The following is a 16,707-nucleotide window of genomic DNA, read 5'->3' as shown; positions in this document are numbered from 1 at the left end:
GGACCACAGCAATAGTCACTGCATAAGAAAAATACTTTTTGCACTTTTCTACACTAGCAACAGAGAACTCAGAAGGTAGGGACTTTCAAATATAAATTCAATTTTTTTCCCTCTTATTTTTTTTCTTTTATCAAAAACATACTTTTTATAAATCATGAAAAAAGAGATAAAAAGACAAATGCCAGCTCTTTAAATATCAAATGTACAAAAACCCTTCAAATGAGATCTATAACCTTTTCAGTTCAGTAAAGAATCTAGTTCTACACAATTGCACAGTCTTAACAGGTGGATTTCTGACTGTGAATCCGTATTTCATGTTATTTTAAAACTCATGAGCCAGACGAAGCAGTGCAATTAAAATTGTCTTGTTCTGAAATTGTTAGCCATTTTCATTTGTCCTCCAAAATTGTGGGGCAGCATTCCCTAGACACTATTGGAAGGTCTACATACAACTCGGTCTCAAGAGGTACCATAATTCCATCATGTACTGGAATAGGAAGCATAATGAGTAAAGTTTTATTCAACATCTTCTTGTGCAAAAGAAATATGGATGCAGATTTGTCAGGACACCACAGGAAACAAGTGAAGTTACTTACTTGTTTGTTTAGTTACTTTTAAATTTTTAATTCTCTTGCCCTTCATGGTCAAAATATATTTGAAACACTGACAGTACATAAAAAACTCCACAAGCAATATAATTTTTCAAGTTACTTAGCCTGACCATTAATGTCTGGGCAGATGTGAACTAATAGGATCGTTCAGCATTCAGAACTGACAAACCAAAAGGCCCAAAGGCCTAAATTAATTTGACCTGTCTTTGGGGACCCTTCTCAGCTACTGAAGTTCTGTGTGTGAGGGGCCCCAATGTGCTCTGCAGAGAGCGTCTGGCAATTTCAGTGGATGTATAAACATCTGCCTGCTGGACATGCTGGTATCCCCATCACCAAACAGGGAGGCTGGGGCAGCCAGACTCCTAACTTACAACTTAAGTTCTTAAAGATAGCTGGGACAAATGTAAACCTAAATTTCCAGAACCAGTTCCCCTGAAAAATTACCATGTTTATTTCTTAACCATGTAAGATTGTCCTGACCTGAGCAAGAAAACTGTCAGAAAAAGAACTAGCAAACTCTGAGGAAGACCCAAAATTTTCAAAATTGTGACTATCTCACCAGGAACTGTCCATGGCCATCACTGTCCTTGTCTTCCTTAATTAAGAGACAGGATTTTTCATCCCTTCTCACCTTCAGAGACATATGTTACAGAGCAAGGAGCATCTATGTGATATTCAGTTACTCCTTACATCTGAGCCATGAAAGAAGACAGAAATTTAATAGCAGCAGCTCTATTTTTGGAGAGACTGCTGAAGATGACAACAATGTGGCAGTTATACTGGCAAAGGTCTCTTCATTTTGCTTGAGACTGACTCAATCTTTCTTTCATTTCCAGGACAACAGCTAAAGCGATGAAGGAAAATTACTTCTTTTCCTATCCTATCACCTTCCAAACCCATAGCTGCCTGTGCAATTTGTGAAGTAGAAAAAAGTAATTGCAATCACTGGAAATTTTTCAGGACAAAATGTTGCACAGTGTTTTCCAAGACAGGCACAAATGCTGATGCTCCTTTTATGGACATGTAAGCATACAGCAGTGTTTACCCTGAACATAACCAGACTTGAAGCTCTGCACTGTGTAGTAAACACCTAACCCTAAAATATGTAGTTATAATGTATTTTTCATGAGACTCTTCTACAAAATATCTTGTTGCCAAGTTCCATTGGTTGCATAAGCAGTGATAAGACCCAATATTTTGCCTTAAGTACCAGGCAGTAATAATGTAATCATCATCTACCCCTTCCACAGGGAGATTAGCCTACCTTAAAGATTCCTTCACACCACGTCAGTGATGTTAAGACTTCTCTTTTAGAACTAGTTTTTAAAGGCCATCAACACTTCCTTTCTTTAAAAAAAAGAAAAGCCACTTTTCCCCCATTTTTGGGGGCTGCAAGATCTTTTAAAGCAAAAGCTTTCCCACATTTTTCATTCCCAAACAATACTCTGCTGTTCATTAGCTTTTGTTTTGACATGGGAAAGTCAGAAGCATATTAATTTTCAGGCTAACACTCCTATGAGACCTTGCCAGTAAAACTCAGCATATGCTCATCTTTACCCTAATAGAGCACAGTCTGGAGAGTTTAAGCTTTTGCTAATAATGATAATGATCTAACTTTTTATCGAAATATTTGTATGAAGCCTATCTGAATACCTGGACACTTCCTATGGATCTCTAGTGCCTTTAATTCAAATAATTCCCATGGTACTGTTTATATTTTTACTTTTGTCTCATACCGCATACACACAGAAGTCTCTGTTAAAATCCCTGCAGCCCTTCAATAAATCAAAATAAAGGAAATTGGGTTAAAATGATAACTGATACTTTAGGAAAATCAGCTGAGACTTGTAAAGGCTCCAAGGCTGGTGAAGTGTCTCCCACTCAGAATATGTCAGCATAATCTGGCCAATTTTATATTCCTTATGTTTTGGGGATTTTTAATCTGAAAATTTAATTAAATCAGAGTATGTTCAGTGATCAGGAAATTGTGAAGAAAGATTATATTTTTGTGGCAAACATCTATATAAAGATATGTTGATTATTCAAATCACTGGTTTTAAAGAGGAACACCTTAAAATTACAATATAATGATGAGTACAAAAAGATATTCCTCAAATGAATAACTGTTGTTTGTTATAAATTTTCCTGCCTTTGCAACATGCTCTTAAAATTCAATCTGTAAATTACATAATTATAATCTTTGTTAGGTATTAAAATCACTTGTATTAGCAATCACTTAGCTAAATAAACAAACCAGAACTTGTATTACACACAAAACTGGTTGTAGTTTAATCTTTAAGTCAAGGAAACTATTTGGAGGGGCATGGAGAGGAAGAAGGGGTGGATATGTGGCAGAACACCATTTTATCCACTTTATTTAAGCTAACTACCTAAATAATTAGGGATTAAAACACAGCCCAATACAATGTAATTACCATTAAAATTCTCAGTAGTAAAAATATAATATTAACTTTATTTCTCATTAAAAACTTACATATTTTAATTGCACTTAGTACATTTGCTATTTGGAAAACTTGTGTTGTAACACCTTCATAAGCCATTTGCAGAATATAAAAAGAAAAAGTAATCAAGTATAAACATTAATTTAAAAACTATCGGATGGCTATTCTCCTTTATTGTTATAACAAACAGAGAGAAAATCCTGGGCCTACAGTACATACATGGTACATTTTTAAATAATAATAATAAAAAAAAAAAGTAATGAAACCATCTGCTTGTTTTGTGCAAATGTACTGACAATACAAGAAATCCCAGTTAGCACCAAGGTAGGCATTAGAAGAACGGCTATCAGCTTTCATTATTAGAGGTACAGTTCCCAAAGACTTCAAAAAGGCTCTTCTTCATGTGAGGAGTGCTAGAGAGGTCAGCAAATGGATACTCAAACTGTTTCTGTAAGCCAGAAAACCTCCCAGTGACTTCAGCAGACTTTGAATCAAGCCTTCAGATCTCAGCTATTATATATTTTCTGCATCTTTTCAATGAACAATGATGGGTCCCTGTTCTGAAAGCTAAATGCATCTTTGTATTTTCTCTCACAAAAGATCAGAACCCTATAAGCACCATCTGGACTGCTTCTTTGTGCATTTGTACTTTATGCAGATACAGCCTTCAAACAGGGATTGCAAAAATCCTATTGTAGCAGCAGACAGTGACTGGGATCCTTATACAGGATCCTTTGAAGTCAAAAGGAGCTGGATCAGGCCCTCCCTATGCTTTGCATAATAAAATCACTGAACCTATTGTGCCAGTTTATACATGCCATAATTGCATAGCTATTACCTTATGTCCGCTTTCTCACATAAACTCTTACCTCCAAGGCACGCACCCATGGCCAACGAGAAGATTAATGGTTTCATAGGCAAGTTAACATCAGGATCTTTACTCAGGTTGAGAAGCACAGGAATCTGTGGTTTAAGAAGAAAAGAGAGAGAGATTCTGGAGACATTATCCGACCATCAACACAATATAAATAAAATTCGTTTATGTAAAAAACTTAAACCACCAGCAAGTGCAAAGAATACCTTGCAGTTTTTTCTTTTTTTGTTTTTTCTTTTTTAATTAGTATCTTTGTACCATATTCTTGATCTGTGCTCACTTTTCCCCACTGACTGTGCTAGATCCACAAGCCAAATGGAAGGTATTGGCAATGTTAGGCCAAGCCTGACACAGGTACTGCTAACAAAACTGAGGCTCTCTTACGGTTATGAATGCCTCCCATTAGATCCTTCTAGATCAACAGGGAACTGACAGTGACTATAAATTAATTCCCTTTCCATTTCTTAAAGCCTAAAGGACAGAGCTGTATCGCCTCTTCTTGCTGGAGACAGCTGTAAGAGATGCACAGACCTTCACAATCAAGATGGCTGTAGATCATGTGTCAGTAACTAAAAAATTCCTGAATCCTTGTTATAATCAAAAGTATTTGATCTGTTAGGGAAAAATTGAGAAAGATCAATGTGGCAGGCTTCTGAATTCATAAGAAGAGCTGAGTTATTTTACTTTTTATTCTAACATTATATTTACCAGAGAATGTAGATTTAGTTCACTGGGAAATATTTGCAAGTCTTGCGAATTTCATTTGATCACTTTAGCAAATAAAATAAAATAAAATAAAATAAAATAAAATAAAATAAAATAAAATAAAATAAAATAAAATAAAATAAAATAAAATAAAATAAAATAAAATAAAATCCCTGAAAAGTTAAATGAGGTTTGTAGGGAGACATTACAGACTTCATTAGGCAATTGCTATAGAGCCCAAAAATACAGCTGACAGGCTTTCTAATAGCACCAGATCTCAGTCAGTAACACCTTTCAAAACTAAACAACTGTCACCTTAGTTGGGAAAAACTGGTTTGAGTTCACCTTAATTGTATAACCACTTGGTTTGAAAGAAAGGTGTAATCAGTGCCTGTAGAGAGGAGGTCATTAGCAAGGGGAGAGGTGATAATGTTATTAACCTGTTTTTAACGTGTGCAGCGGTTTACGGGACCAAAAGGGAGAGAGAAAGAATAAGCAAATGTGGAACAGCAAGAGATCAAGCAGGAAGGGATTTGTGGAAATAACTGTGGTATACCTTAAAAATAATGCTTTCTCAGAGTACAGGATTTTCAGTAGTGAATAGTTATGACTTTTAATCCTTCAATTTGTCATTCAAATGTATGTCATAGTTCCCACTCAAAGGGTATGAGCTCAGAGATGGAACAGATTCCTGAAAAATGTTTTCACTTTGATGGCTGAATGATGCTCGCCTTTACTGACTGTGTGTGTTCTTTTGGTATGGAGTAATATACAGGCTTTATGAAGAATTACAACCCTTTCCCCATCCCTCCTGCCAGTGGTGCTAATCATCCCTCTTAAACCTTCTGATCGATTAACCAAGATAAGTTAATGTCTAAACAATTATTCTTGAATTATACATTGCCTGAAGATGACTATTTCTATTTGATGTCTATTTCTATTTGAAGGCTTAAAGAAGAGTCAGCATGCCCAACATCTTGTCTGTTTTTTTCCATGAAACAGTCATGGAAGATTTTATTTCTCCTCTCAAATTTTGTTTCTCTCAAGCCGCCACTGCTAGACATGATATGCAATTCAAACTGCAGTTATATTTATTTCAAATATGAAATATATTTGAAATCAAAGATGAACCTCAGCTTCATCTACTGTTATAATTAACCTGAACATTAAAAAAAGAAATGCAAAATATAAAAGGGTTAGAAGTAAACATTTTAGTATAGTTTTCAATGTTTCTGAAAAACTGAATTCTTTCTACAACTTTTTCTGATTCAAGCCATAAGCATTTACAGTATCATCAAAAGCATTCCAAGTAGGATACTTTGCAAACTGGAGTAGAGTTGGCTGTGATACATTTTCTACAAATATCTTTGTCATATTGATTTAACTTCTCATAGTTTTACAAAGTGCTGTCCCTCAACAAACAAAAAAGCAAAAGTTAAAGCCTATGAAGCCTCATGTTTCCTTCATTATTCCCTCTTCAGATTATGTGAACAAAACCCTTATCAATATTAGAAGGAGAAAAATAATGTCTTATCAGGAAAATAGCTTTCATTTCTTATACCCTTTATTTCAAAGTCTTACCAGGATAAATCTCTGTTTGACTAGTTTCTTGAAAACTTGTTAATTTTGGTGGAAAGTTCGATATTGAAGCACCCTACATTGCTGCTTGACTGGCAAGATATCGTTAAAATGAGTGATGTAGCTCAACAGAGTAAAGCCAAATGCCCTCACCAACTCGTTTCAAGACTATCTGCCTCCGGGTATTAAAACAGAAGAATGCAACTGTAAAAAATAATGATTGTACCTGGAAAAAGGAGAGTGTCCTCACAGACTTGATAAAGGAAATAGCCATTAATCTTGATTCTGTATGGGGTGTTATGTGTATTATATATAGGATGTAAGCTGCTGCACGAAGAACAACGTTAGTGTCTACAGGTATTGCCACATTTGTCTATATAACTAACCTAATCAAAATCGACCCTTGTGAAGAAAATGTTTGTTTATAACATATACTGTGGAAGTACATAGGCTCTGTTACAAATATAAAAAGAATGAAAATGGAAATGTGTATATTTTCATCTTTCACACTGTTTTTAATCTTAAATCAGTATTGCAAGCTTTTAAAAATGGAATGGGATTTTATTAGTTATAAATTATCCACCTTCCCTAGAAAATATCATCTATTAACAATTAATAATATTAGAAATTAATTCAGACTCAAGAAGCATGATTCTGCAAGACAGTATATTTCTTCTTATCCCTCTCAGCTCTCTAACATGCTGAAAATGTAAGCCAAATGAAACAATCAAAAAGAAAGAAAGTTCTGTTTTTACTTTAAATGAAGGCTTTGAAAAAGAAAAAAACTGAGAGATTTTAAACCACAATTATTTACACCAATTACTACAAAGCTAAATTTCATAAATTATTGTTAGCTTTCTCATAACGATCCTTGCATTTATGTTGTGGTATGCAGTTCCTTTTTGTTAAAAGAGACTGGTGGTGTTTGCCCATCTCAATTCTGTTGTCCACTTGACACCTCTCAAGCCTTGTTCCTTTCAGTCCTGTTTGTACAGAATTGGAATGAAGACTCTTGAACATTTTGCTTTCGTATTTACTTTGGTACATAGACTGCTTTCTTTGTAAGCAAAACCACGATCAAAGAGTTAACATTTTCACACCTTGCTGTCGCAGCCTCTTTCCCAAGACTCTAAATTTACCAAAGAAGTTGAAGCAAGACCTTTAACTTATTTTTACGACAAAACCTTCTCATGAGCATGACATTCCACCAGTCAAGACGGTGAAGAAGGAAGACCTCTTTTGAACTTATGAAGACCTTCTTCTGAAATAGAAATGATGATTTAGGTTTACTAGATGGACACTGGGTAGGTGGAGGGGAGACCAAAGAGAAGGGGCACTGGTGCTGCTCTATTAGTGACTGTCTCTTCTTGGGATGGCAGGAGACTCATAAGAGAGTGAAGCCCTCTCAGCTACTTTTGCTTCCCAAATATAACACTTGTACAAATAATCATACACCCCCATTGTACAAGAAGAGTAACTTAGATAAGTTTGTCCTATATCTGTACAGCACAATAGAAGGCATCAGGTCATATTGCCCATTTTGTCCATTTGTGCAAAATTACAATGAAACAGCAATTCACATCTTTATTTCAGAGATTCATTGCTGCTCTACGCTATGGGATTTCACAGCACACACTTTGCTAAGAACTGGTAAAGACATCTGTGAAAACTGCCGAGACTATGCATTAATAGAAAACAATTTGTAGTTCCCCAAATTGTTGATGATTTATCTGTCTCTGCAGATGGCTATGGCCCAGTCTTACTCTTTTATCAAGCAATGAAATGCAGGACATAGAAAACCCCGGTAGGGCAGAAGGCAAAGAAGATCCAAAAATAAAACTGGCACTAAGAACATAAGATACATACGAGACATTCAGTACTGCAAATGCAAAGCCTCTGATAGTTTTAGAGGCAATAGTGGGCCAAAAATTATCTGGTTTCTAACAAATACCTGTCAGAGACTAAGTCACCTTGCCAGCCAGGTTGTTAATGGAAATTGTTTGTTACCCTATATTGAGGAAACAGTATTTAAACTCAGCTAAAATGGGGATTTACTACAGCTATATTTTTAGTTCTGTTAATAAAAGAAAAATATAAACAGATGGCTCCAGCATATACAGTTGATAAAACATGTCAATTAAACTTAAGAGCATAGTAGTAATAAAATCATGTCACCTAACATTCTAAGAGCAGAAATCCATAGCCATTTAAATGACAATACTAGGAAAATGCCGGCCCTAAAAATGAGTAAGTCTGCCTGTCAAGGAATGTCATTGTGAGTTTAGCCTGTTGAAAAAGGAGAAGAAATATCGGAGGATTAATAGAACGACACATGGAGCATCACTGCATGATTCACCACATTTATTCTTCGGACAAAGAAAGCTGGATATCCAACATGAAAAAAGCTCTTGCCATTCAAGAATTAAAATGTGTGAGACTTAATAACTAAGCTCCTGGTTTAAGAATTGTTTATACACAGAACATTTTGTGGGTGTTTTTTAAGCAACTACAATATGTATCTATATATATTAGATTTGTTGCTGGCAACGTAGTTTTTTACATACAGTCAGAGTTAATGGAGTTTCCCACAAAGTATGTCTCAAACTCAAAATTTGGGCACTGAAATTTTAAGGAACCAGTTGTATCATCTGAATGTTCACAAGTCCATGGGGCTTGATGAGATTCATCCCAGAGTACTAAAGGATCTAGCGAATGTTATGGCAGGACGCCTCTCGATCATCTACCAAAGGTCTTGGGAGTCTGGGGAGGTCCCTGCTGACTGGAAGCTGGCCAGTGCCATTCCAATCCACAAAAAGGGTGTGAGGGAATACCCAGGAAACTACAGACCTGTTAGTCTACACTCAGTTCCTGGAAAAATTATGGAGAAGATTATGCTGAGTACTGTTGAAAGGCATTTAAAGAATAATGCAATCATCACAGAATCACAGAATCACAGAATCATCTAGGTTGGAAAGGACTTTGAAGATCATCTAGTCAAACCATTAACCTAACACTGACAGTTCCCAACTACACCATATCCCTCAGCGCTATGTCAACCCTACTCTTAAACACCTCCAGGGATGGGGACTCCACCACCTCCCTGGGCAATCCATTACACTGCCTAATAACCCGTTCTGTAAAGAAATGCTTCCTAATATCTAGTCTAAACCTACCCTGGAGCAACTTGAGGCCATTCCCTCTTGTCCTATCGCTTGTTACTTGGTTAAAGAGGCTCATGCCCAGCTCTCTGCAACCTCCTTTCAGGTAGTTGTAGAGGGCGATGAGGTCTCCCCTCAGCCTCCTCTTCTCCAGACTAAACACCCCCAGTTCCCTCAGCCGCTCCTCGTACGACATGTGCTCCAGACCCTTCACCAGCTTCGTTGCCCTTCTTTGGACACGCTCGAGTAATTCAATGTCCTTTTTGTAGTGAGGGGCCCAAAACTGAACACAGTAATCAAGGTGCGGCCTCACCAGTGCCGAGTACAGGGGTAAGATCACTTCCCTGTCCCTGCTGGCCACGCTATTTCTGATACAAGCCAGGATGCCATTGGCCTTCTTGGCCACCTGGGCACACTGCTGGCTCATGTTCAGCCAGCTGTCAGTCAACACCCCCAGGTCCCTCTCTGACTGGCAGCTCTCCAGCCACTCCTCCCCAAGCCTGTAGCGCTGCTGGGGGTTGTTGTGGCCAAAGTGCAGCACCCGGCATTTGGTCTTATTGAAACTCCTACAGTTGGCCTTAGCCCATGGCTCCAGCTTGTCCAGGTCTCTCTGCAGAGCCTCCCTACCCTCGAGCAGATCAACACTCCCACCCAGCTTGGTGTCTTCTGCAAACTTACTGAGGGTGCATTCGATCCCTTCATCTAGATCATCAATAAAAGTGTTAAACAAGAGTGGCCCCAAAACCAAGCCCTGGGGGACACCAATCATGACCGGCCGCCAACTGGATTTAACTCCGTTCACCACAACTCTCTGGGCCCGGCCATCCAGCCAGTTTTTTACCCAGCAAAGCGTGTGATCATTTAAGCCTCGAGCAGCCAGTTTTGCCAGGAGAATGCTGTGGGAAACGGTGTCAAAGGCCTTGCTAAAGTCAAGGTAAACTACATCCACAGCCTTTCCCTCATCCAATAAGCAGGTCACTCTGTCGTAGAAGGAAATCAGGTTTGTCAAGTATGACCTGCCTTTCATAAACCCGTGCTGACTGGGCCCGATCCCCTGGTTGTCCTGCATGTGTTGTAAGATGGTACTCTGGATGAGCTGCTCCATCAGCTTCCTGGGTACTGAAGTCAAGCTGACAGGCCTGTAATTTCCCGGATCATCCTTCCGACCCTTCTTATAGATGGGTGTCACATTGGCCAATTTCCAATCTGTCAGGACCTCCCCGGTCAGCCAGGACTGCTGGTAAATGATGGAAAGCGGCTTGGCGAGCACCCCAGCCAGCTCCTTCAGCACCCTCGGGTGTATCCCGTCCAGTCCCATAGACGTGTGTGTGTCTATGTGAGGCAGCAGGTCACTGACTCTCTCCTGGATTGCGGGGGGGTCGTTCTCCCAGTCTCTATCATCTGGCTGAGGAGGCTGGATTCCCTCAATACAACTAGTCTTGTTATTAAAGACTGAGGCGAAGAAGGCATTAAGTACCTCAGCCTTCTCCTCATCACTTGCTACCAAGTTTCCTTCAGCATCTAGCAGGGGATGGAGACTCTCCCTGGTCTTTCTTTTGCTATTGACATACTTATAGAAATATTTCTTGTTATCTTTGATTGCTGAAGCCAGATTAATTTCCAGCTGGACTTTGGACCTCCTGATTTCTGCCCTGCATAGCCTCACAGTGTCTTTGTAATCACTGTGAGTGGCTAGCCCCTTCCTCCAAAGGCTGTAAACTCTCCTTTTCTTCTTGAGTTGCAGCCAAAGCTCCCTGTTCAGCCAGGGTGGTCTTCTCTGCCGCCTGCTCCTCTTAGAGCACCTGGGGACTGCCTGCTCCTGAGCAATTAACACTTCCTTCTTAAAGAGTGCCCAGCCTTCCTGGACCTCTATACCCTTCAGGACCATCTCCCAAGGGATCCTGTCAAGCTGGTGCCTAAACAAGACAAAATCAGCTCTTTGGAAGTCCAGGATGTCAGTCCTGCTTAGCCCTTTCCTGGTCTCTCTAAGAATAGAGAACTCTATTATTTCATGATCGCTGTGCCCTAGTCATCCTCCAACCGCCACATCATCCACCAGTCCTTCTCTGTTCACAAAGAGGAGATCCAGCAGGGCACCTTCTCTGGTCGGTTCTCTCACCAGCTGTGTTAGGAAGTTGTCCCCCACACATTCCAGGAATCTTCAGGACTGGTCCCGCTCTGCTGTGTTGTATTTCCAGCAGATGTCTGGGAAGTTGAAGTCCCCCACAAGAACAAGGGCAAGCGATCGTGAGATTTCACCCAAGTGCCTATAGAATATTTCATCCACCTCTCTGTCCTGGGTGGGTGGCCTATAGTAGACTCCTACTACAACATCTGCCCTGTTGGCCTTCCCCCTGATTCTAACACAAAGACACTCCACCCTGTCTTCACTGCACTTGTATTCAAGGCAATCATAACAGTCCCTAACATACAGTGCTACCCCACCACCTCTCCTACCTTGTCTATCCCTTCTAAAGAGCTTGTAGCCATCAACTGGCGCGCTCCAGTCATGGGAGGCATCCCACCATGTTTCTGTGATAGCCACAACATCATAATTTTCCTGTGTCATCATGGCTTCAAGCTCCTCCTGTTTGTTACCCATGCTGTGTGCATTGGTACACATGCACTTCAGATGGGATGGTGTTTTGCCCCCTTCCCCCTTCAAATTTAGTTTAAAGCTCTGTCAATGAGCCCAGCTAACTCCTGCCCCAAGATCCTCTTCCCCTTCTAGGACAGGTGCATCCCATCTAACGCCCAGAGGTCTGGTGCCCTGTATACCAACCCATGATCGAAAAAACCAAAGCCCTGACGGTGACACCAGTCTTGAAGCCACGAATTCATCTGCTGTGTTCTTCGGTGTTCATCCTCATCCATCCCCCCAACTGGAGGGATGGAGGAGAACACAACCTGTGCCCCCGACCCCTTGATCAGTTTCCCCAAGGCCCTGAAATCTCTTTTCATTGCTTTAGGACTTCTCCTGCTAATGTCATCGCTACCTACCTGAAAAACCAGAAGAGGGTAATAGTCCTTGGGTTTGACTAGAGAGGGGAGTCTTCTTGTGAGGTCCTTGACGCGGGCCCCAGGGACGCAGCAGACTTCCCTATGATGCGGGTCTGGTCTGCATATGGGGCCTTCGACACCCCTCAGAATGGAGTCACCCACTACAATGACTCTTCTGGGGTTCCTTTCAGAGCAGGCACAGTCAACATGGGTTCACAAAGGGAAAGTCCTGTTTAACTAATTGGATATCCTTCTGAGATAGGGTCACCTGCCTGGTGGATGAAGGGAAGGCAGTGGATGTAGTTTTTCTGGATTTTAGTAAGGCTTTTGATACTGTCCCTCACAACATCCTTCTGGGCAAGTTGTCCAACTGTGGGGTGAGCAGTTCACAGTGCGCTGGGTGAAGAACTGGCTAAAGGGCAGAGCCTAAAGTGTTGTGGTGAATGGGGCTACATTTGGCTGGTGACCGGTCACCAGTGGTGTTCCTCAGGGTTCAATTCTAGGGCCAGGTCTGTTCAATATATTTATCAACAATCTGGATGCAGGAGTTGAATGCACCATTAGCAAGTTTGCTGACGATACCAACCTGGGAGGGGCTGTTGACACGCTTAAGGGACAAGATGCCTTGCAGACAGATTCAGATAGATTGGAGCATTGGACAATGATTAGCAGGATTAAATTTAACAAGTCAAAGTACCAGATTATGTATCTAGGATAGAGTAATGCCAGGCACAAGTACAAACTGGGAGAGGAGTGGCTGGAGATCAGCCCTGCAGAAAGGAATCTGGGGGTGCTGGTCAGCAGCTGGGTCAGTGTGAGCCAGCAGTGCCCTGGCAGCCAAGAGGGCAAACCGCACCCTGCGGTGCATCAAACAGCATAACCAGCCGGGAAAAAGAGGTGATTATCCCCCTGCATCCAGCATTGGTGTGGCCTCACCTTGAGTCCCGTGTACAGTTCTGGGCCCCACAATTTCAGAAGAATGTTAAAGGTCCTTGAATGGGTCCAGAGGAGGGCAACAAAGCTGGTGAAAGGGCTGGAAGGAATGTCCTGTGAGGAGCGACTAAGGCCTTTGGGCTTGTCTAGTTTGGAGAAAAGGAGGCTGAGGGGCGACCTCATTGCTCTCTACAGCTCCCTGAGGAGGGGAAGCGGAGAGGGAGGTGCTGGTCTCTTCTCTCTGGGATCCAGTGACAGGACGTGTGGGAATGGTTCAAAGCTGAACCAGGGGAGGTTCAGGCTGGACATTAGGAAGCATTTCTTTACCGAGCGGGCGGTCAAACACTGTAACAGGCTTCCTAGAGAAGCAGACAATGCCCCAAGCCTGTCAGTGTTTAAGAAGCATTTGGACAATGCCCTTAATAACTTTCTTAAACTTGGTCAGCCCTGAACTGGTCAGACAGTTGGACCAGATGATCATTGTAAATCCCTTCCAACTGAAATAGTCTATTTTATTTTATAATTCTAAAGAATTTTGCTATAGTACATTTTTTACATATTGACAAGATCTATTTTCCTATCACTTGCAGATAGCTATCACAATTGCCAGGCACACATGCAATGAAGTACAATAAACCCTCACTCATATAAACATCTATTTCATTAGGGAGATGGATATTCACTTTACAATGCTTAAAGAGAAGGGAAAAGCCTTGGGATTACAGTTCATCAAGGAAGTCTCTATCTTGTTTTGGGGCAGTTCATGATCTTTTCATTCAGGACAAATGATACGAAACAAGCAATTGGAAGATACTCTGAAGACTCCTTTGTCTTTGTGCAGCTCCAATGCTTTATTTTAGTTTAACACAAACAGAATTTCACCAAGACAGAAACAGTAAAAGTAATCAACATATGATGAGCTAAGTGCCCTAAGAAACTCATTCCACTGTTTCATAGAGGCAATTATCTTTCTACAGCATCCTCTGTAGCATAAAATACTTGCTGTGTTCTGAGCTCTTTGCAGAGATTTCAGTTTAGCAACCTCTGTACATTAATTCCACATAGTACTGACATTTTTGATGGTGGTGTTATAACAGATTTACTCTTGTCTAGAGTAAAGAAGAATTTGACCAACAATGGTGCTGCACCGAAAAGATATTTTCAGGGTAAGGTGCTTCAAATAATAGACTAATCTATTTTTTGTAATTTCTGGATTTTTTAGTAAGAGAGAAATCTTCTCCACAATGCTGGTGTTGAAGGCTGATGAAAAGCATCAATGCGTTCAGAATATTTAAACACATGAATATTTCGCACCTTAAAATATTTCCATCTTAAAATAACTGAAAATATTTAGGTTTAGTTCTTAAAACTGCAGATGCATTGTGTTTATATTTTAGGATAAGCAAATATCCTAATTTGTCTACATAGATACTTAGAAACTCTTGCAAATGCTTAGATTTTCTGCTAGGAAATAATTTTCCTTATCTGTTTTCATTATTTCAATTCATAAAACAGTTTATTTCCTAGAACTCTTTGTAATGCTAGCTCAGATATATTACTATTTTAATTACCTTTTTTAAATATTGATCTACAGCTTCCACTTTTTACATCCTGTTAAAGAATCAGTCAGTTATAAATTTTAATGTTGTCAAATCTGAAACACAGATAAAGTGAAAATTTTAGTCTCAAGATCCATTAATTATGCATCCACATTTTTTCCATATTTATTTTTTTCTGTACACAAAGCAAGTCCTTATGAATCTGATTATCCCACCAGTACAAACAAAGAAGCTGAAATGAAAATTCGGACAACCATACTACAACTTGATTTTTTTTAAGGAAACAATATCACAGTTACAGAGTTATCTGCATGTTTTTCTCTTTTTCTTTCCTCCAGCTATGTGCCTTATAAGTCAAGCCTCAGGCTATAGTGGAATTCCATATTTCTTCCATTTCTCAGGCAGAAAATGGGTCAAAATATTCTACATATCAATTATATGGGCTAATTCTACATGAGCAAGTAACACAGTGTAATAGGAGATTGAAAGAGTTGGAGCTGAGTTTCTTCTTATCTAGGGTGCTTCAGCCCAGGGGGGTCAGTCACCTCACACTGGAGAACTTTACATCTGTCCACCCTCATGCCATTTATGAGTTACTACACTGTGTGTACCCCATCCCATCTCCCTGCTCCAAGTCTGGACAACACGCACTGCATAGTGTTGTAGGGGATGAATGAAAGACCTTATCCAGGAACACAGAGGCAGTGTTGGGGACATCCCATGAAAGAACTGATGTCTGTCTTCTTTCACCTCCCCACCCCTGAAGGAACAGAGAAATATGACTTTCTAGACACCCTTGCCATCACTGTAGTTTGTCCTCAATCAGCTGGAGGCTCACAGCCAGAAGAGCTGGGACTGACAGGACTGTCTCATCCCTGGAATATGGGACAAAAATGATGATATATTCACCTTTCTAATGCAGAAGAGACACCATTGGTGTCCTTGACTGTGAGCTGCCACTAAACCTTTCATCATCTCTGCATGATATTTCAGGAATCCCTATCCATGTACAAGTCAAATAAATTGTCACGCTGTGATCCTGGTTTCCCCTAACTCCTACTGGTCCATGGCTAACTACCTTGGATTGAGAAAATCCACTACTGGCAGAGGTCTCTCATGCCATTCTCCAAACACTCTTTGCTCAGTCAGAGCATACAGCTAATATCTATGAAACTACCCAGATTTTTTGTATCTCTGGGTTCAAAAAATGGGAGGAACTTGATGGGTCCCACATTCCCACCCAGTACCTGGCCCATCAAGGCTATGACTACAAAAATCACAAGAGAGATTGCCCCATTGTCATGCAGACATTTGTTCATCACTGAAGGAGATTTATGGAGCCCTGGAGGGACTTAGTAAGTCTTTCTTCTATTATTATGAGCACAGGCTCAGCTGTGAAGCTGGTACCTTTTGCAAGGGAAGGACAGGATCATTTATGGCTACGTCATAGCAGATGCCCCATACTCCTATGTCACTAGGGTGTATGAAACCAAACATATATAGAAGCATGTCAATATGATCCTCTGCTTCTGAGCACAAACTTGGGGTTGGCCTCCAAACGTTGCTCCCACTGGGTAACTGTGTGAATGTGTGAGTGAACTATGTGGTGGAATAAGTGAATTTGATGTGTGGATGGTTATCTGCTATTAACAATTACAGCTTGATTCTCTAAACAGCAAGTGAACAAATAAAAGGAGATTTAAGAAATACCTGCTGCACTGTGTGGTTATTACACACAAACACTCAGTCCCCAATTAACGAAAAGCCATTCTACAGAAGAGCTGGGTTTGATATATGTAATACTCCTCATCAGAAGATCATAACTTT

At 40.2% G+C, this 16,707-nt stretch overlaps 1 protein-coding gene across 1 annotated transcript in view; it reads right to left on the bottom strand.

Moving 5' to 3' along the window:
- OCA2 (OCA2 melanosomal transmembrane protein) overlaps positions 1–16,707 on the bottom strand; it is a 192,961-nt gene that overhangs the window by 55,114 nt on the left and 121,140 nt on the right. Inside the window, exon 21 of the mRNA XM_074816908.1 lies at positions 3,943–4,036. Within this exon, the coding sequence (XP_074673009.1) occupies positions 3,943–4,036 (94 nt within the window). The remainder of the gene's footprint in view (positions 1–3,942; positions 4,037–16,707) is intronic.

The sequence above is a fragment of the Strix aluco genome, chromosome 2 (assembly GCF_031877795.1).
Source record: "Strix aluco isolate bStrAlu1 chromosome 2, bStrAlu1.hap1, whole genome shotgun sequence".
Taxonomy (NCBI): domain Eukaryota; kingdom Metazoa; phylum Chordata; class Aves; order Strigiformes; family Strigidae; genus Strix; species Strix aluco.
This window is presented reverse-complemented; position numbering and strand designations above follow the sequence as displayed.